The sequence below is a fragment of the Glandiceps talaboti genome, chromosome 15 (assembly GCF_964340395.1).
Source record: "Glandiceps talaboti chromosome 15, keGlaTala1.1, whole genome shotgun sequence".
NCBI classification, from domain to species: domain Eukaryota; kingdom Metazoa; phylum Hemichordata; class Enteropneusta; family Spengelidae; genus Glandiceps; species Glandiceps talaboti.
In genome coordinates, this window is record NC_135563.1 from 18719743 (window position 1) to 18742150 (window position 22408).

General features: G+C 36.2%; 3 protein-coding genes across 5 annotated transcripts in view; all 3 read right to left on the reverse strand.

Moving 5' to 3' along the window:
• Positions 1-7: 7 nt before the first annotated feature.
• On the reverse strand, positions 8-5707 carry LOC144446290 (ADP-ribosylhydrolase ARH3-like). Its single transcript, XM_078136038.1, has 7 exons — positions 5542-5707; positions 3969-4050; positions 2719-2871; positions 2102-2312; positions 1422-1600; positions 1075-1208; positions 8-830 (listed from the first exon to the last, which is right to left on the reverse strand). The coding sequence occupies exons 1-7, from the start codon at positions 5705-5707 to the stop codon at positions 517-519; spliced, it is 1239 nt and encodes a 412-aa protein (XP_077992164.1). The 3' UTR covers positions 8-516.
• Positions 5708-8116: 2409 nt separating this feature from the next.
• On the reverse strand, positions 8117-13652 carry LOC144446400 (ADP-ribosylhydrolase ARH3-like). Its single transcript, XM_078136153.1, has 6 exons — positions 13503-13652; positions 12603-12699; positions 11263-11473; positions 10597-10790; positions 9950-10083; positions 8117-9307 (listed from the first exon to the last, which is right to left on the reverse strand). The coding sequence occupies exons 2-6, from the start codon at positions 12668-12670 to the stop codon at positions 9006-9008; spliced, it is 909 nt and encodes a 302-aa protein (XP_077992279.1). The 5' UTR covers positions 12671-12699; positions 13503-13652; the 3' UTR covers positions 8117-9005.
• Positions 13653-14495: 843 nt separating this feature from the next.
• Positions 14496-22408, reverse strand: part of LOC144446633 (uncharacterized) — a 20549-nt gene continuing 12636 nt past the window's right edge. For all 3 annotated transcript variants that reach the window (XM_078136439.1, XM_078136438.1, XM_078136440.1), the window contains exons 8-14: positions 21464-21736; positions 20319-20551; positions 19873-20005; positions 17907-18073; positions 17249-17338; positions 16585-16741; positions 14496-15976 (exon numbers count right to left, since the gene is read on the reverse strand). In XM_078136439.1, the coding sequence (XP_077992565.1) occupies positions 15375-15976; positions 16585-16741; positions 17249-17338; positions 17907-18073; positions 19873-20005; positions 20319-20551; positions 21464-21736 (1655 nt within the window). In that variant the 3' untranslated portion in view covers positions 14496-15374. The remainder of the gene's footprint in view (positions 15977-16584; positions 16742-17248; positions 17339-17906; positions 18074-19872; positions 20006-20318; positions 20552-21463; positions 21737-22408) is intronic.

The following is a 22408-nucleotide window of genomic DNA, read 5'->3' on the forward strand; positions in this document are numbered from 1 at the left end:
AGTCAATATAAAGGACAAAGAAATCAAAGAATACGACAATTCACAAATAATAATCGTCGTAAACCACAGCCTCTTTTACGGCACTACCCAAGATATACCGTCAAGAGGTGTGTCACAAGAAAAATAAGGTCAGGTTTGTGAGAATGTAAATAACAAGATAATAAATGAATGGTTTTTATAACATTCTGTGAAAATGTAACCTGGGAATTATGATTCTTTCATGTTAATGATTATGATAATTACATAATTAAATGTATATCATACCTCTATATTAGTTAATAAATAGTCAGCTCTGTTGAATGAATGATCGTCAACATTACATATAGTACATTACAGTTTCTTTAAATAAGGGAACTCGATTTTTATCACATGATTTGTATTAAAATATCACCACATTGAAACAGGTGAACAGTACATTAATATTCAAATGTGATAACATAATCTGTTCAAGTTGATGACGTCACATGTCATTCTGGTTGTACATAAATGATACAAGTTCTCTAAATGTCTTTTAATTTAGATTTGGAAGCTGTACGTGCCACAACTTTCTTTTTCTGTGATATGTTCATAAAACTGATTTGCATACTGCACCGCATCATCCATGCCCTCACAGCATGTCTTCCAATTCTCAGGAATACTCTCCATCCCATAATATGCACCAGCAATGGCACCTGCCATGGTTGCTATGGTATCAGTATCTCCACCCAATGATATTGCATGTGTGATTGTTCTGACAAGGCCATTGGTGGATGTATTTGGAGTGGGTTTTAGACAGTGTAGAAATGAATATATCGCAGTAGGAACTGATTTGTGTGCAGATATACCATTACCTGAAATAAAACAAAATTTTCGATGAAAGTTGGGTGACAGCATGTTAGATTACTAGATTATATATCTTGACAGCATGTTATCTAGCTGAGACAATGTGTTTCCTATTCGCAATTTCGAAGGTAATTTCTAGATCTTTCTACTTTCGCATATAGAGAAGAGGAGTTCAACGAAGATATACAGGTAGCTGTGGATAACACGGTTCATTTCCGTTTTGCATATTATAGTTTACTGAACGTTACTCACCTAGCATTTCGACAACTGTATCTATTGTTGGTTCTTGGTCAGCCATAAGATCTCGAACCTTCTTTAATTTGACACAGTAAGGTTTGATAGTCATTTTTTCCGATGGAATGACGTCACTTTCTTCCTTGTCGACTCTAAAAATAGAGAAAATAATGATTTCATGCTCTTTTTTTAATAGAAAATTTCCCCCTTTAATGAGTTCAAATTCATCGAAGCATACCATAACGTTCTCCTCTGAACGTAAAATTTAAAAAGAAGAAATCATCTATTAATTTGTACTTGCAATTTTCTAAAAAAAAGTGTACACAATTTGTGTAAACGAACAACTGTTTCATCATATATCTTACCTTTGCGAATGTTCGCCTTCAATCACATCCATATATTCTACAAGTGTGTTTATGAACTTTTCTGAATCCAAAGGACTTCCATCATGACGTAAAGCTAGATGTACTGCAGCACATTGTAAAATTGCTCCATTGTAACCATAGCAATGAGAATGCGTCAGAAGGGTCGTCTCCTTGGCAATCTGTTAATATTGAAATACGTAATTGACAATTTGTCCATATATGTCATCAAATATACCCGTCTGAAACAAAGTTGCACTTTCATTCTAAAGATGGTCGCCCTTTAAGATGGCCGCTATGACGTTGCACCACAATGCCATGTATGGCATCAATTGGATAATTTGCTGGATTGTGATACCATATAGGTTGCGTACAATGTATGAGATGAACAAAAAGTTGCACTAAAATAATTTGAAGCGGTGTATTTAAATTAATATTATGTGTTAGCTATTAGCTACTACGATTCAATATTACATGAATGAAACTCTACACTATAACATTAAAAATGTATGGACAGTAGCACCATGAATAAATTATACTGCGTTATCAAATACATGTACATTTTTATTCCCTGTGTAAAGTCATAGACAGTGGAGTCCCCTACAGTGTCTATGGTGAAGTCAACAAACCATCCCATAATTACAGTTTGTAACAATAGTAGATATTGACAAGCTGTGACTCACCCTCTGCATTTCTTCGAAATCGTGATATGCAAATAATGCCACGGGTGCTACTCTCATTGCACCACCGTTGCCATAGGAACCCTTGCCATCAAATTGATCTTTGGCTGGTTTGTACACATCCTCTAAAGATGGGTCAAGTAATTTATCAAAAACAGTGACAACAGTTCTACCGTATCCACGGAACGGTTCTCTCACGTATTCCCTTGCAAACCTACAATAACAAAGTTTGAATATTCTGGTTGAAATTATACGCAAAACACCTCATTCTACATACTACACTTCTTCCATCATAGTTAACACCGTAACTGTAAAGGAAGAGGTACATTCACTTCTGACATTTTATAAAACAAAAAGATTTGTATTCAACTGCTAGACAACTCTCATTCATTTGTGTGTTCATTCATCCGCTACTAGAAACTTTTGAGGCCTGAGGCGGAGAATAGTCAGTGCTTACAGATGGAATAAGTAGGTACTTAAATCTGACGATGCCCCGTTCCTTTTCAAAATCGAGTTCTGACTTACTCTGTCTGCAAGCAGGACTACCCGAGGAGAGCGCTGCAAATAATAAGACATTGATCCATAAGACAGTAAAACGTTTCTAAGATGTCATCATTTACCTTCCAGCTATGTCTCTAGCGTTGTATCCTTTGTTCTTAATCAATGATTCAGCAATTGACCTGGCCATAGCTGTGTCCCCTGCAAACTGCAATTTACCTGTATGATTGTTTATAGAAAAAAACAGATGCGAAATAGATGTAGTAGCAGCGGAACTCAAATAACATTATTGAAGATCCCCTGTAAGAGTGTATTGAATGATTGGGATCATATGCTAATTCGTAATCGAATTAATGATGCTATATATAGAGATAACTATATGTATAGCGACGTACAGAAAGTCCTTGCATATCAAACAAGAAAAAAAGTACATCTAGGCAATTCTCCATCATCGTCGCAAACCACGGCCTGTTTTACGGCACCGTTCTTAACGTGCCGTCCCACTGGTTTTATTTCGAACTGTAGCGGAAGAAATGACAAGATTTTTTCTTTAACTCTTTTCAACAGACTTATGGCAAATGAGTGTTGTACAAAACGACAAATTCTTGCATTCCATGAGTCAAATTAGTTAGTTGTGATATCGATACCCTAAGCTCGGAAGACATGCTCACCAGGCTTACAGCAAAATGCATGAAGTGTGTTGGAATAAACATGATTGATATTAGAAAAAAAATCGAAAAAAACTTCTTCTCCTGGAAAATTTTCTCACTAGGCCACACATCACAATTTTGAAGTTTATTCAATCATTGCCAATCTTATTTCTAGATGACTGCAGGTAGAGGTTCTCTGCACTATGCAAAAACGTATTTGACATCAAACAAGTTAAAGTATGACGAATGTATAAAAGTGAGAGGTGTATATATATACCTCGTCGCGCTCTACAAATAAACCTTTCATGTCTATCCGCATCGCATCTTTTCATTGTGATACGTTTAAAGAGAACTACTGCATCTTCGAGGTTGAAGTTTAATGACTAGTGCACTCGTCAAAGAAATAAGTAAATTTGACCTCATAAATTGTACACACCTGGCTGGAAGAAGTTCACCGAAGCAGATAAGATATATTACTGAGCACTTTCCTCACCTAGTAATTTGAAAAGTGTTCAGTTTGTGTAATTTGTGATCTTGAGATTCTACAGGGATATAATTTTAATATGCCTGGCAACAGCATACTGTGTACAGATGTACAAGTACACAGGGGAAATACAAGTGTTCTAGCCAGAAAAAATTAAAACAGTAAACGGTGCGGTTCTCACGCTTTTTGTTAACAGCAAATGTTAACTTACAGAAACCATGCACTTTATAACTGTTACCAAGAGTAACCATGCCAACATTTAGTTGATACAAGTGGTATACATGTGAGATCAAGCTGGCTGTTTGTAGTTTTCCCAGTTCCTATCAATGATCATTGCAAACAATTAGACCTCCAAAGATCTCTAAAGATTACTTACTTGGAATATTTGCACTAAAATGAATTAGGTTTAGCTGATCAGTGAAACAACAACAACAACAACAACAACAACAACAACAACAACAACAACAACAACGGCTATATAGCTGGTACGCACGATTGAGAAATTCAATAACTTCTTGGTGACGGCTTTTTTTGTAAAATATATGCTGAAGGTTATTCAGATGTTTAATACAAAGGTTGTAATTGTCAATTTGATTAAAATCTGATGCAGGAATACGGTCAATGATGGGACGGGGCTATGGGAATGAGCGCTTCTGTTCTCCCAGAACAAGATCGAAAACAAACAACAGCATACGAAGGAAACAAAATAAATAGCGCAATCGGGCCGTATTCACCACGGATGACATTGGATTTTAATCAGATTAGTAACTATCCTAACAGGTGAATCCTCGGTCAAAATGTAAGTGTTCAATCTATAGGTCAAAATTTTCGAATGGGTTTTGAAACTGTTTACTGTGAAGTTACCGGTATCTATAAATTATCTTCACATCGACGTTACACTGCAGTGTCTTTACAATAAAATCTACAGAATAAGAGGTTTCCTCTTTGTGCTGTTTACGAGGTAACTATCCTTAAATGACCTTGCGAACTAATTTCAACATATTTACCTCAGCAGTATGGAGGGGCGGTGCATACTACCCTAGAAAAGAATATGATTTAGTATGGGCCATAAATAAGCCCTCACTTCAAGGAGAAAGTGTAGCAATGTCACTGTGTCCCCTATACACGAAAGGGATTCTGGTCAAAAGGGGTTGTCCAAAGTTGAAATGACTCTATGTCTGATCGAAGTTACTGAACAAATTAAGACCGGGTCGAGTTAGTGTTTGTTTCCATCCGAAGAACTAGGAATGGAAACTAAAGAAAGTTATAGAAGTGAGATGAAAACAGGGTGTATAATCATTCAAGGAACTAAATTCAGAGTCTGTGGAGATGAAACGTTTTTGTATATATATGTATATATATACATGTATATATATATATATATATATATATATATATATCCGTATAACCCGGCTTCCGTGGTGATCATACCTCAGTATTAGTAATTACAAAAATGCAGAATTCCCTGCCAACATGTTTACCTCTGTGATTGCTTTATATCCTTTCCCGGGTTCTTAAATTAACTATTTTCCAGGAATACTTTGCACACTACACCTGTGGGTACCATTGTGAGGCAGATTTGATCATTTATAAAATAAGGGACACATTATTTTGTTTAAAGAAATTAGTGAGTAAGGGAAATGATATCGCAATGGTGTCAGAAACGATAAATAAAAACAAAGCAATACAAACAATCTAAACGAAACAATAAAATAAAACTTTGTGGCAGATTTTACAATATTTTTGCAATATTCTCCACGACTCAACTTGTTAAGAAATAGAGTATCGGGTTAGATTAACCAGTTTCCTACCTCTTTTGGAAAACGCGTTTTCGGGTGACTGAACGTGTTCGACCACAGCTGTATATTCCGCAACACCAAATTCGAAGTCCAACCCTAATACGTTACCAGCCACGGCAGCAGCCAAACATCCCCGAAACTTCGATAACAACTTTTCACTCGTACCAGATAGTGCCATCTTTATACTTTATATTGTTCAATTCAATCTTTCAATGGCAATACCAAGACCTGCCAATTTGACGACGACCGATGTTTAGCTCTCTTATAATTTGAAATTTCGATGTACATGGATGGTTTTGAGACCAGGGGGAACTACTTATCACGACATTGTAAATGTCGGCTTATAATGCTTTCGGAGTCATCAGCTCAAGAAATTAGTTTAACTTATTTCAGGGGAGAGTATGTTTGCTGTGACCATTTCTTGCCATCAATGACCAATGTGATATACCGTACGTTTCCACAGATTTTACCAAGTTTTCGATGTAATTCATTTTTTGAAGAAACAAATTTCCTTAGGTGTACGCCCCCGGAATGCCATGTGTATGGGAAAATGTCACTTTCAAGGTGAATTTTACTAACTATTAGAAAGGTGGTATATTTTGGTAGAAAGAAGTATATATCAAACGGTATCTAAAAGTGCCATAGGTGATTTGTCATAAGTAACTGTGGTGTAGGGAAAAGATAGTGTTAGTGTACAATAAAAGGCCAGGCTGACCTCAGAGGGTAAAGACACGTCCTGTCGTTCTTCTCAATCTCGCGCGAAGTGGTAGCTGATACATTGTCAAGGCCGTGTGCACACCGTGTCTTTACAGACACGCCTGAACTTATATACAATAAACATTATTTTTGAGTGCAGTCCCCGGGATGATAAAAATCCCAGAAAAAAAGTTACGATTATTGTAGCTAGTGTGAATTTGGAACAATCTTTTTACACTCGAAGTTCGGAGCACAGACATGCGCCATCACACTGTTGAACGGTATAAATTCTACGTCGAAAACCAAATTCTCACGTGCCTTTCCTATACACAATAGGGTGAAAACCTAGAGCTTTCAGAAAGAGCCAGGACTAGTGCTTCGCATGTCCATTCAAAAAGGGATCATGTATATTTGAAAAGGAACCAGCGCAGACAAGTTGGCTGATTTTTTCCTATCTGTTTCAGTTGATATTCAGGGAGGCCTGAAAAAGTCGCTATCCCTTTTTCGACTGGTAGAGACTTGTCTTTTTCTTGGCTGAATGAAGACAAATCCTGGGGAATTATATCAAATTACATATTTCAGCTATTTTCATATTAGGAAATTATCTAAGTAAAAATGGATTCATAGTTACTAGAATTGCATGTGTAGGTAATCCTATCAATTCTAAAGTGTGAACAAAAACCTGAAATATCATCCACATGTACCCATGTAATTAAATGATTTCATCCATATATTTTACATGTTATTTATTTATTTATTTATTTATTTTTTTTTGAGGGGGGAATAAAGTTTCACTTTCATTTGACTCTGAAATTTCCTGATAAGGATCAATAAAGTTTCATTGTATTGTATTGTATTGTATTGTATTGTATTGTATTGTATTGTATTGTATTGTATTGTATTGACCTTGGAGATAACATCTACATTTGTCTACTCTCTTTACAAATAAATGTCTTATACTTCTTTCCAAACTGGAAGTATGACTTCATCATGTGTTACATACATTTTATTTTCCTTGGAAATCAAACTTCTTAAATAGAGGTTTTTTGGATATGTTTTTTCTCTGAGGGACATATAACTTCCATTCCAGATAAAACTCGGATATATCAGGCAAAGAATAACAGGTTAGATGTGTTTAAATAAATTCCCAATCCTTCCTAAATAAATAACAGGTGGGGTATTTATTTCAAAGACGATGATAACAGGTGTACACCCAGTAACAGTCATCTTACAATAACTATATACAATCAACACATACAAAAGATTAAAACAATGACATATACTGAACACATGGTTGGAAAAATAAATTTTACGAATATTTACAATTGATATATCCAAAACAAATCACAAGAAATAAAATAAAACAAATTAAGTCATTGCAAACTGGCATAAAAGTGCTTTTCTAAACATTTGGTTAAAAATATCAGCGTCAATTTTGAACCATTTTAGTTTTCATCCGACAAAAATGGTTTTTACTTTTAACGGAATCTGATTTGTATCGCTAAATTGAAACATTTCTAACAAATGTCATCAAATCGAGAAATGGAAGAATTTTTGCTATAATAGTAAAATACATTAAAGTGGCACTAAAATACAATAAAGTGTCAATAAAATAGCCTTTGTAAAATTACATACTGGCTTTATATTCACAGCACTACACACTACTACATACTGATTTGTTGAAGTTGATTGTGCTGTCTGAAACAATTATCAATTTTGGCCAATTAAGTTAGAAGAGGGAAGAGGTGGGGTGGGGGGGGGGGGGGTCTGAGACCTAACTGAAAGGAAATTAATTTTTCATCCTACACTGAACTGTTGATCTTGCCTCTCCTAAGACAAAGCTAAGTGGTCTGAGGACAAAGTGATTAGGTTAGAAACAGGCAAATCGGGTCTAAACATGATTATTTCATAAAAATTTGAAAGTTAAAACATAAAGTGGATTCATTTGGAAATTGGTGGGAATGTTTCTGGGGATGTTGAGATGAAGATATGTAATGGAAATTCAGAATCAAGTCTCCAAAGTATTCTAACATATCATACAAATTCTGTATGGTAACAAAATGGCTGGTATTCTGATAACATTTATGTCCCATGTAATATGTAATCACTTTGCAAGCTTTGAGAGATAAGGTCCAAAAACACACACAGGATCAGGTGGGTACAAGATATACAACTGTTCGTCATTCCATACCCACCTGAAGACTATATTCAATGTACAAGAGCATAGAAAATCAGAAGAAGCCAGACTCAAGGGCTAGGAACACACAAATATTTTATTCGCAGCGAAAGCATTAAACATTTTTACAATGTAGTGGGTGGTGACAGTACTTTCTGTACAATCATAAATGTCTAGTGATGCGAATATGTTGTACTAGGATCATCCTCATTGAATTTTACTGCATAAATTACTGCAAAAAGATGACACAATGATGGACTGATGTTTTTACTGATTGCGTCCAAGATTGATGATAAGAAGAAACTGATGACTAGTGTAGCAGTGATGTAGATAACAGCCAGTAGCTGGGGGGGGGGGGGTCAAGTAAAAACATAGGTGTGGTTCTGATTACAAACCTTCAACAAGTAACTGGTTAAGTATTGAACTTTATGTTACATACAGAAAATAGTCCTTGACAAAGAACTATTATTTACATCATTCTGCATGACTTACCTGTTGTATAGATTATACTAAAAATTTACTAAAAAAATTAAATTCTTGCATATATCATGCACATCAAAAACATTAATGTTTATCAACAATTGCTATCAAATCACTTCCTACATCACTTTGACTCTGAACTTTCTTTTTCTGTGACATATTCATAAAATTGATTTGCATACTGCACCGCATCATCCATGCCCTCACAGCATGTCTTCCAATTCTCAGGAATACTCTCCATCCCATAATATGCACCAGCAATGGCACCTGCCATGGTTGCTATGGTATCAGTATCTCCACCCAATGATATTGCATGTGTGATTGTTCTGACAAGGCTATTGGTGGATGTATTAGGACTTGGTTTTAGACAGTGTAGAAATGAATATATCGCAGTAGGAACTGATTTGTGTGCAGATACATCATTACCTGAAATTTTGAAAGAAATCATTATATTTAACCAACACAGAAATAATTGGATAATTCATCGTATGTGCATAGGGTCTTTTAAGGGCATAAGATTCCATGTTAGAAAACAAGTGAAAATCTACTTTGGGCTAAGGATGGCAACTGTGCAGTACCTTCTTTTGGTCAACCTCATGCAAACCATAACAGACACTGTGATTGGTTGTTGAATCCTCACCTGATATATTTCAACCAATCAATAACTGACTTTATCATGAAAGGCACAACTCTGACCAGAGATTAGTAAAAAATACATTTTCAACAAAAACCTTTTACGTTTTGTATAAAGTTTCAAATTTATACATAGAAAGATGAGATTAATAGCGTACATACATACATACATACATACATACATACATACATACATACATACATACATACATACATACATACATACATACACATACATACATACATACACACACATACACACATACATACACACACACATACATACATACATACATACATACATACATACATATATACATACATACACACACACACATACATAAATGCATTCATGCATACATATATACAAACACACCTACATGCACACACATATGCATACACCACCCTACCCCCATGCACACTTTTCCTTATTACCTAGTTTTTCGACAACTTCAGCTACCTTTGGTATCTTGTTTTCCAATAGATTTTTAACTGTCTTGAGTTTGTCACAGTAAAGTGTTTTAGAAGTTGTATCTGATTGGTCACCTTCACTTCCTTCACCTTTGACCCTGAAACCATATACATGAATGTGCAATTAAATGTTAAAACAAGGGCAAATGTTGCTTCCAGTTATCCCCCCCCCCCCCCCACCACCACTTCAATTTGGATAACTGATATGCATGAAATTCGTTCAACAACTACATACCAGGTCTTGGACATTACAACCACAAGTTGAATTCTGTATTGCACACTTCTTTATTCTATAATATTTGAACAATATACTGGAGGCCAATAAATCACAAACTTGTAAGTTATACATTTCAAAACAGAACAGCTTCTCTACACAATACATGTCATCATTGCCGCCATGACTGTAGATGACAGTCCAGACATTTGCTTATTCTTCCCACTGAGGGCGCTGTTCCACAAAATATTAAGGGAGGGTGAAATTGAAAATATTTTTTTCATTTTGATGTTGGAAATGAAAATTTGGGTTGGTCGGGTAATGAGAAACAGGACAAAAAATAGGGTCACTCTAAGAAAAGCTATCCAAATTCACAAAGGATAAGTCATTGTCTTACTTTTTTCTTGTTCCTTCACTCCTTTCACCTTCAATCTCATCCATGTACTCTATAAGTTTATCAAGAAACTCATTTGCATCCAGTGGAGATTTGTCATCATGATGTAATGCTAGATGTACAGCTGCACATTGTAATATGGCTCCATTGTAACCATGACGATGGAAATGAGTTAGCAGGGTTGTCTTCTTGGCAAGCTATCAAATAAGCAAATATCATGGTGTTATATATTTAACTTTTGTAAACCTGGAATATTTCACTGAAGACTTATTTTCCTTTATTGTGCTCAAAAACTAAAACGTGAAAATAAGTAGTGACTAAAATGCCATCTAAGATCTTACACATAAACACAGTGAACCAGGCTTAGAAATTTGCATACCATACTTTTTGAAACCTGGTTGAAGATCGCAACAATTTCTAGAAGCGGAAATATCTAGGTTTACAGTATTTGCAAAGAGGAATAACAACAGAGTTTTGAAAATGTAGATAAAAGATTAATTATGAGAAGTAAAACTTTCTTAAATACAAATTTGTTGAACTTTTGGGTGATTAGAATGAATGAGCTACAATCATGTACACCCATCCTGCTTTCTTTTTGTATTTAGAATCTGTATGTTTCCTTGTGAACACCATTGGGTGATGAACTTTGAACTATGAACTGTGACCCACCTTGACCATTTCTTCAAAATCATGATATGCAAATAATGCTACAGGAACTACTCTCATTGCACCACCATTACCATAGGAACCACTGCCATCAAACTGATCTCTGGCTGGTTTGTAAACATCCTCTAAAGATGGGTCAAGTAATTTATCAAAAACAGTGATGACATTTGCACCATAGCCTCTGTGTGGTTCCCGCTTGTATTCCTCGGCAAACCTATCAAAGACAATGCACACCATGGCATTTTAGCTTATCTGATGGAGACTACAACATACACTATACAGTAGTGTTTTTGTTTATCAGGGTCAGTGTGCCCTCTAACGATAGCTAAATTTTGTTGTTTTGAGTCAAAATGATAAAACCTGACATTTCTTGTGAGTCACCACATAGTAAGAGATAGGGGAACACCAAACTTTGGTGCGTCACTAGAAAGTGTGTGCGCCAGTGGTGTGTCAAATTGGCTTAGCAGGCACACTGATCAGGGTGGTTAGTGGGTAGAATCTACCAAGAGTTCTCCAAGTATTTTACCACTGGGGTTTTATAATGATTCTCCACAACAATGGTACATTGTAATACAAATGTTTCCAACATTAAACATATTCCCCATCCCTTAAGCAAAAGCATTGAACAGGTTCTTCCAGATTATGAATATAGAAGGGTCTACCACCATTCAGTAAAACTGTATAGCAATAGGCTATATGCATGATAGCAAGGTTGACACCTAATTCCTTTTTTCCAGAAGTGACAGAAGCCAATAAAAGACATCTATACAAACATTTTAGGATGCACAGGACAGTAAAATACACATGACTTGACTTTTATCATATTTTAATCACATTGTCTAATACTTGTATGTTAGTGTCTCTGGTTATTTCAGTAATATAAGTCAGGGGCATGAAATGGGGATTATTTTGAGGTGTGACAACTGCTTGGCTGGTGAGCAGGTGGATGCACTCAACAGGGCACTTGCAATCCAGACTGAGCATGCTCAGCTGCAAAGGACTATGGGACAATCTGTAGTAATTGTACAACTAAATCTGGAGTTATAAATTCAATAAACCTGCTACAATGGTCAGGCTAATCATAATTACATTATCTGTAGTTACAAACAATGTAAAATAACTGTTTACAAGACTGATTGATTCATATTTATCATCACATTTCCCATGATGCACCATTCAGGATATTCAAATGATCTTTCCGTGCCACACCATGGGGTATATTATGAGAAAACCCTTACAGCTCAGATATGGGTTTTGTGGACCTCAGTAGTACTGGTTACGGGTCCTCCTAAAGTCGGGCCCTTCCACCATACAACCTCGGTTGATTAAGATTTATAAATTACCTTTGAGCCATGTCTTTAGCATCGTATCCTCTGTTCTTGATTAATGATTCCGCTACTGATCTAGCCATAGCAGTGTCATCTGTGAACTCTAACTTACCTGTATATTTTAACAAGAAATATAAAGTAAAAATAGTTTGTCCTTAAACATGAATTCATATAGCAGAATGATACAATATTTATGATTACACGACAAACATCTCATAATCAGTCGTGTACTGTACAGCTGTATGTTTCAATGGCCATCTGGAATGTATAGTTACTTCTGTTGGCAGACAGCCAGTTGGGACTCTATTTTGACAGTTGTCCCTCTATTCCTCAAGAAATAAGAGATGGAATTGAGCCCTGTCTGCATGTAGTACTAGAAATTAGCTATTATCTGCATAGTTTGCAATTATTGTATCATCTTCAATTGGACTGTTACAACCATGACAACGTAGTCTTTCACAGCAGATTGAACTGTGCAGATTGATTCGTCTGACCACAGATGAGGTAGGCCTAAACAATATACAAGTACTTGGAATAGTTCAATAATGTTTAGACCATGTTTTTCTGTTATAGGCTGCATACTGGCACGTAGCTGCAGAGACTCCCTTCCCAAATATGTGGACGAGGAACCTAGACAGCCAAAGTGTTAAAGTTGAACCCGAGTTGAAATTAAACATGGAAATGTGTGCTGAATTATCGAAAAGGTGTTTATCGTCTGTCAAGAATGAAAATATGGCAAAAAATATCAATCTTTTTCGTTCGTTTGATTCCTTTAACTCGAAAAATACCAACTTGCGCCTTTAATAATTTACAGTTTGTTATAACATTTACGTTGAGTGAAAAGGGACTGTACATGATGAGCACTTCCGCGTTTCGTGTTCACGATGATCGATGATTGATTTGTGGTTTACCTACCTCTTGTGGCAAACGCTTTTTCAGGAGATTTAACATGTTCAACAACCTCTGGATATTTCGCCAAGCAAAATTCAAAATCTGATCCTAACACATCACCGGCCACAGCAGCAGTTAGACAACCACGAAACTTCGACAGCAACTTTCCACTGGTTATCGCCATTTTTGCTGTAGCATTCTCATGTACGTGTGAGGGCGCACTGTACCAACCATGCAAATAAGCTGACTTCATGAATATTAACATTGTAAATGCGTTTAGAAAATTGGTCCTTACAGTGACGACTTCTAAATATGTGACATATATTGTTTGTCCAGAACGAAAGTTGCTTGACATTCTATCTAACTAAGAACTGAAGGGTACACTATTTGATTTCCGGGGTGCACGTGGGCAGCTGGATTTTCAAGAAAAAAAAGTGCCATAGGCCAAAAGTGAAGTAAAATATTGCTGACCAACTCAAGACAGAAAAAAATTTCTTCCAGTGTATAAGCTAAAAAAATGTGCTGCAAGTGGGAGAAATTAGCTACAAATGTCAAAATCCCAGGTACACGTGTCTCTGGCGCCACTACCCACACGACAACACCTAAGTTTTTTTAAATGTATAAAACTGTTCTAATTCATTCAAACATTGACATTCCTGTCTAATGATGATTATGTATGTCCAGTCACCTTTTCATACTGTGATGAAACAACAGTGATCGTGATGATGATGATGATGATGATGATGATGATGATGATGATGATGATGGTGGTGGTGGTGGTGGTGGTGGTGATGATGATGATGATGATGATGATGATGATGATGATGATGATGATGATGATGATGATGATGATGATGATGATGATGATGATGATGATGATGATGATGATGATGATGATGATGATGATGATGATGATGATGATGATGATGATGATGATGAAGAGATTGAAAATAATTTCAATATTCATTGCTTGTGTTAAAATATATATTTATTTATTGTATATTTATGAAAAGCAGGATACCAACCGTATGCAGTTAAAATAACTAAACTTGAATTGTTTATACATGCACCAGCCTTCAAGTCAAATGCATGAAAACATCTCTACAAGACTTGGTAGAAAACTAAATACGTAGATCATTCTTCCGTTGGAGAGATGATACAAATTTTCTATCGTGATACACAGATCGTATTTCTTCAATACCTTTTTGTTGCTTAAAATTTGAGACAACTAGCAATGTCTGCGGTAGCACAATGACATATTCCAGGTACGTCTCAGAAAACTAAAGGACTTGGGATTCGCATTTGCGAGTGCCCCTTTCATCACTCTGGACGTAAAAATGTGCTAGGTGCGACTAAAAGAGCGCCATCAACGACAATTCTAATTCTATCTACAGAACCTCGATGTGAGGTATCTATTTGCAGCTTCGCTACAACTTCCCATGACTTAAAAATGCCCCGTATGCATATGCATTATATAACTGGAGATATAAAACAATAAAGTGGGAAATAATATATATTGTTACACTTAAATATATTAAATTTTATCAAAGCAATTGCTGTCTTTCAGAAATGGAGCTGAAGCTGAGTTGACAAAATGAGAATTTTCTGTAGGAAAACTGATAAAAAAAGTTGCTTGTATTAAAAATGTAAATTTATATTATTTAAAATAGCACCCATACAAATGATAGGTTCCTAAACATGTAAATAATATTGGCAAGAGAAAAAACGAGTCGTATCGACCGAGATGTCAAGAAGTCTTTTGACGAGGTAGTGTCCGAGAGTTACTCATTAATAGTTGTTCCGAGTTTACTAAACATCATTGCCCTGCAATTTCTTGATGGATAAAAATATAGTCTTTTCTCTCATAGAGAGGTTTGCACATATAAATAATACTGTTTATGTATCAATCGGTTCAATGTCTGAATTAGTGTCCGAGTTCGACAAATCGGGCTCTGCAATAGCAACATGTACGTTTTTGTCTGGTTGATCCGGTATTTCGTCTGAAATATCGCCCTCTATTGATTTACTTGAATTACTTTTGACACTTTCGTCTTCATCTGTCTCGTCTCCTTCATCATGTTCGTCGTCTTTCCGCAAAGCACAAGTCTCGTCAGGCTCACCCTCGGGTTCACCTTCCAAGCAAGTTTCATCAGTTTTTTCAATTTTGTCTGAGTTGGTTTTTACCTCCTGGTATTTCATCTCAATGTTTTCTGATTTTCCCTCTTTTTTCTTTTTTGAATGTTTATCAACACCGTTGCTCACAGTGTGTTTACTCCTACGAGCCCTCCTTCGTCGACAAATGCAACAGCAGATGATGACGATCAAAATTACTGTGATAAGAAATCCTATGCAAGCGCCACCAATGATGAAATGAAGAGTTGTTGGTTTCCATGGTAATGTCTGAGGCGCATGACGTGTAGGTTCAACTGCCAATGTAGAGTTTGAGTTTGTTGGGTAGACTATCGGCACATCATTCGATGACGTCAGCAACTCTGGAACTAGATAAGCAACAACATTTCGTTATTTTGTCGTTCAATTGTTAGTACTTGTTCTGCAAATAAGATACTTGTATTGAAGGGGCACGGTCAAGATCTGAACAATTTTTTTGCGTTTGTTTTTATCTCGCAGGAAGAATTGGTGTACGATTCTGTAGATGATCTGAGGCTTCGTATTGGGCAAACCAATGAACTGTTCAACGACATAATTTTAGGGTTAGCGCAGAAAACTATTTTGGACATCAAAATCACAGAGAAACTGTACATGTATAAAACTGTCAAGGCTATACAAGAGTTATATGAGGATTTTACACTCATTTCATACCAAAAACAAACACATAATAAGCTTTTCTAGAAGAGTTTTGAATTTTCAAAAACCGTCTCCTCGAGTTAGCTCTGTAACTCTAAGTTGACATTTGGACGTAACCTCCTACACCAGTCGAATCTCATATTAAGGGGATCAAACAAAGTCTAAGATTGTTGATTCATCCATAGATTATAGCTAATTTATAATCTGATAACAGAGACATCATTGTTCAGATATTTCATATGAAAACATTAAATTCACATAACTTTGTAGGATATCGTCGATAAAATTTACACAAGCTTACCTTCTGCTTCGATAACAGACAGCCAAGCACTACCGTGAGCGACCACCTTTGAATCGTTAAATACCAAACAACTGTACGTAGCAGTGTCGTCAAAATCGACATCACTGACGTATAACTTTTTCTGATATGTATTCGATGACGTCACGTCAACAGGGGGCTACAGAAAGAAATTTAGCAGTTAATATGTGAATAGGCTACTGGCTTTAACCCCTCGCCTCTATTCTCCCATCTCTGTTTCTCTATACCTGTTTATGTAGGTCTGTTTCTCTGATTGACATTTTCTTAGTCTCTGTATCTACCTGTCTCTGTCTGTCTGTCTGTCTATCTGTCTGTCTGTCTGTCTGTCTGTCTATCTGTCTGTCTGTCTGTCTGTCTGTATGTCTGTCTGTCTGTCTGCCTGTCTCTGTGTGTCTTTGTCTCTGTCTCTGTCTCTGTCTATGTCTCTGTCTCTGTCTCTCTCTCTCTCATTTAGAATCATGGTAATTGTTCCCGCATACTGCCACTCCCCTCTTTATTCCCTCTTTCATTTGCCTCAAAACCAAACATTTTATATGTAAATTGTTTTCTGTAAAATTTACAACCTGTCGCTTGTCTATAGCATTGAAACGCTCCATGGAAGCAATTCGATGACGATTGGGTATAGTGTATGAAATATCATATTTACCTGTGTAAGGCATATAACTTGGGGTTCTTCTTCAAACAGTTCCTTAACGATATCATCACAGGGCCAATCCGGGTGATTTAACCATAAATTCTGGGTGAATAAATGAAATATATCGATTTGTTGTTCGTCAACAAAAAAACGATTAAATAGCATATCTAGAGTATACATAGTGATGGTATATATAAATAGATATCTTAGGCATCCAGAATGTAAATGATTCACTGGATATTTGCGTCATTCATTACTTTCAGAAAGAAAGTAAACGGCCATTTGTATTGAAAAGGTCAGCTATGTATAAGTGTACAAAAAGCAAAGCAAAGCAAAGATTTACAGATTCTTTGTGACACAATGGCAATCACTATGCAGAATTATCTTGCGTCTGAGTGTGAAGGGGAAAGTGTCACACCTATCTTAGCAGATCTTCGCCAAATCATGTACGGTATATTAAAGAACGTACACTATTTTTTCAGATATTAAATAAAAATGAAAATGACCACTTACAGGTGAAAAAACTCTTACGAGTAAAATGTAACAAATATCCTTTAACTTCCTGTCAACATGATAAAATGTAACAATATCTGTCAGATATTTGTCGATTCGGACGTCATTTTATTTCAGGTTAACCGACTTTAAGTTCACAATTGTCCAAAGTTCATACCTTGACTTTTTGAATGACGTCATCAACACGTCTTGTTGTTTCTAGATGCTTTAGCCACTGAATATGAGGAACCACTTCCCTTCCAAATACATCACATTTAAATGCTGCAGTTGTACCCACAACAGCGGTGATATTCTTTGGTAGATCTGGTTTCATAATTATTGGTGCTGTAAAAATATATACATACAGCTTAATCATTTGCTTGTACCTTTCACTTAGTTTATTTAAATCAATATGTAAAGGAGAGAGAGAGAGAGAGAGAGAGAGAGAGAGAGAGAGAGAGAGAGAGAGAGAGAGAGAGAGAGAGAGAGAGAGAGAGAGAGAGAGAGAGAGAGGGGAGAGAGAGAGAGAGAGAGAGAGAGAGAGAGAGAGAGAGAGAGAGAGAGGGGGGGGGAGAGAGAGAGAGAGAGAGAGAGAGAGAGAGAGAGAGAGGGGGGGGATGAAGAGTGAACATTAGGAATAATCCTTTACCCACGACACTGTTAGCAAAGCTTTGACTCTTAGCATACACTATTAGGGGAGGGGGGGGGGAAACACATACAAGTAAATTACATTTACATTCTTTGTTGAAATCTATAGATATAGATAGGTGAATGACCTAATGTAACATTAGGGTACATTCACAGTTAGTCTTGTCCACAGACAAGTAAGAAACAGATCAGCAACATATTTCTTACTTGTCTGTGTCTGATCATAGTTGCTTATGTTTTTTTCATGAAAGAAAATTAGGAGATTATTATATATTCATGGGATTATGAATTAATCTTGCACTAAATTATTATAATAGTTTACTGATTTCCACTTTTTTAAAAACGCACGCGATTGTCCACAGTCTGATCAAGTGTCCACAACTACAAGATTTCGGGAAATATATATGAACATTTTTCCCTTTCAGATGCCAACATTAATAAGTCTATGATGAAATGATGTTAAGGGATACACAGAAATTAACACTATTAGTATGTAAAGAAGTAGTCTGTGAGATACGACGTGTCCTATCGCCCTAGCACTCAGCTCTCAGACCGATTAGGGCAGGATTGCGACCACAGACTAGTAGTTATAATGACATCAGAAAACATGGAAGTGTACAATATAGACTTATTTCCACACGAATATAAAACATTCACAATGTTAAACTACAGCGCAAAAACGAACAAGAAATGGTTAGTAAAATTGATCAAACGAAAATGAGGGACTCCTTGTATACTATTGTGAATTTGATCAAAACCAATCACTTTATTTCACGTGTACTATCCTACAAATCTATGTGGGAAATTTATAAAATATTTAATGAGTACCTTTTCAGGATGGATTCTTTTCTGATTCTAACGTCATGAAAGTAGGTCTATCACCATATGTATGCTAACTGATATCTTTTTCACCTTTTTATGCTGATGACTTTCCTTTGCCAGATCACACGTATGAACTTGCTCAGTTCAAACATGTTTGTTTGTTTGTTTTTTTATTGTGGATAAATATAATCGCTTTTGTTTGTCTTGCAGTTTCATTTTTTTTAAACATTTCATTTGGTCATGTTTATGATAAATGTTATGGTATTTATCATTATAACTATTCTACTTCTTCAAACGCACCATTCATCAATATTTGTGGAAGCGACTGACGCATGCGCGACTGAATATGACGTAACCCAATTTGTTTTACAAATCACTACGTACGATAACATAACACTTTATGCACGCCGTTGAGTTGCAAACACAGGCCTGATCTTAGTCGTTTTAAAATTGTTTCTCAAAACTACATAATAGATACCCACATCTTATCCGTATGGCCACCATATATTTTCATTTTGGTGCCCCCCCCCCACCCCTTATTCTTCATATTACTAACTTGTAGATGTGAAGTATGCATGAATAACTATTACTACTACAACTCTGACAACCATGTCATTCCATAGTGCTATTGTTGCGATTATCTCTACGACTACCACTCATTCTTCTGAACTTACGTAGTACGTTGAGTTGATACGTCATATTAATGCTCCCTAGTGTATTACTAACAATACATGTATACATCCCATCATCTCGTAGTTGGATGTTTTCGAGAGCTAGTATCCATCTCTTCTGCTGCTCATGGCGTACCTGTTGAAATAATGTAAGTCGATATATTTGAAAGTGATAGATAAAACGAAAAGCGTTCCAGTAAAGACTCAAAGGTTTAGAGCTGATATACTTTTTCACCCACCCCCTCCCCGACCCTATTTTCAGCCTAAGTTACAAAGACCAGATGAATGAATATCGCATTTTGTCTGTTTTAACATTACAGCATCTTTAATACTATTACACACACACACACACACACACACACACACACACACACACACACACACACACACACACACACACACACACACACACGTGCATACTTTTGTCAATAGCAAACCACAAACTTTACCTGGCCTTCTATTTCCTGATGAATTTCTTTTCCATTCTTCAACCATTGAATGGTTGGTGTTGGACTGCCCTCGGCGTTACAACGAAGCCTAACATGACTACCCACTGGTTTGACAACCAAGTGTGCCATTCTTTCTGGCGATATAAATTGTGGGTACACAGGGTTCAAAATTGTTTTGTTCTTTGTTGTGTCTATTTTACGCTCTTCACTGCCGTCCATCATGAAAGTCTTGTCTGTTTTTTAGGTCGGAGAAAAAAAAATAAGGATAAGTTTACATATAACTGAATAGTACGAGCTTTCGCAGTCATTTACTACTACCAAACCAGAGCGAATATAGAGTTTCAATTTGGCAACTCGATGTTTTTACGTCTCAAAGAACGTCTTGTTACATTACATACATGTTAAAAAATGCAAGTACTGATAGCGTGACAAGCATATAAAATGATACATTTTATCTCACTAAAAATCAACATCATTTTCGGACTTGAGGAAGATTCAAATATAATGAGCTAAAATATAACATTCATGTGCATTCTCGCTCTGGTGCCTCTATTCTGCTTGTGTACTTTGTAAGAAAATACGTTTGTGTTAGATTTGTTAAAAACATCGTGCCACCTAATTGAAACTCTGTGGTCTTTCTGGTTTGGTAGTGTCGCAGTCTAAAACGTGTCACACAATACTGTTTCGTGACGGGTGAACGCTGATTCATGAAGACCGTTGTAACTCATACATAGGCAACTAGCTAGGGAACTGAAGATAGATTATAGAAATTATAAAACAGAACATTACATTTAAACCGATTTTTCTTTCAACTACTTTATTTCTTCAGACTATGATTTCATCAATAAATATGGTGACATCTGTACTATTTTGTCATAAAACAAACTTACTGTTTCGACGTGAATGAGTGATAAGTTAACGTTCTAAATTTGCATACTTTTAAAATTAAAATTTGTATACTTTTAAAATTTTAACAACCTGATAATTGCTATAGACTCTGAGTGGTTCTCATTGTACTTATTTTCAACATTCTCGCAAACCAGAGCTGTGCCGTAAAAGAGGCTGTGGTTTACGACGATGGTTTAGGAAAATACGTTTTTGTTCCAGAATTCTCAACAGAAGAAAACACCTTACATACTACGTACCTCGAACTGTTACGGTAAAGTTTGCCCACAGTTGTCCATGTTCGTTCGAGACAAAACAGGAATACGTCCCGGCATCTTCTGGCGATGTATTTAATATTCTTAAACTTTGTCTGGTTTGTAATAGTTTATTGCTGTCCAGAGGTATAGGTGCCCCCTTGCTTGACCAGACGATGTCTGGTCGTGGAGTACCTTTCACAGGACACTTCACTCGTACATCTTCCCCTTCGTACGCTGTAACACGGGTTTCAAGTTGTCCAGTAAAAACGGGAGCAACTGCAACACAATGAAACAAAAGGTTTTAATTTAACAATTTCACTGACAAGGGACGGTGTACTTAACTTCGTTCAAATACTGAAACCATTATTTTAAAAATATCATGTTTTAATAATATTCTATTTTTATATTTAAGTAGTATTATACAATGCATATAACATCTATTTCAAGAAATATAATACATATTATTGGTGTTTCAGTTGGACCGACTAAAGATGAACGTTTGGTTCACAGTTTCGACATGCCGGACACTCACACAGTGAATATAGGGCCTAAATATATTTATATCAGGTAACATAGTTTTTAAATTTTCATCTGCTCTTGCCTGTTTGGTGCATTGCCAACGTGTTCTTCTATACACGTAAAACAGTTTAAAGAGTAAAGTTGACCAAAAAAGGGGAAATGTTTGTAAGCTAAATACGCGGGTCGCTTGTCATCTGATTTATCGATAGAGGGCCTAGGGATACTTTGACATGAAATCCCGGTGTAAACCTTTTCATTCAGTGGAAGGACTAACTTGCAATTCAATCCAAACTACGCAATCTCAACAGCAGAAGAAGTCTCTGTATTATTTGCTAGTTTAGTAATACCAATTCTGTTATTAAGAATGGTAGTCCCCAGCCCCCCCCCCCCCCATCCCCATCCCATTCCACCGCGAGGATATATCAATAG

Coding starts and splice junctions, on each gene's coding strand:
- LOC144446290 (XM_078136038.1), bottom strand. CDS start 5,707: ATGGCACTATCTGGTACGAGTGAAAAGTTGTTATCGAAGTTTCGGGGA. Junction 2,313..2,718: donor GCTAGAGACATAGCTGGAAG/GTAAATGATGAC, acceptor TTGTTATTGTAG/GTTTGCAAGGGAATACGTGA. Junction 1,601..2,101: donor ATTTCGAAGAAATGCAGAGG/GTGAGTCACAGC, acceptor CAATATTAACAG/ATTGCCAAGGAGACGACCCT.
- LOC144446400 (XM_078136153.1), bottom strand. CDS start 12,670: ATGGCTAGATCAGTAGCGGAATCATTAATCAAGAACAGAGGATACGAT. Junction 10,084..10,596: donor AGTGAAGGAACAAGAAAAAA/GTAAGACAATGA, acceptor ATATGGTTTCAG/GGTCAAAGGTGAAGGAAGTG. Junction 9,308..9,949: donor TGAAGTTGTCGAAAAACTAG/GTAATAAGGAAA, acceptor TCAAAATTTCAG/GTAATGATGTATCTGCACAC.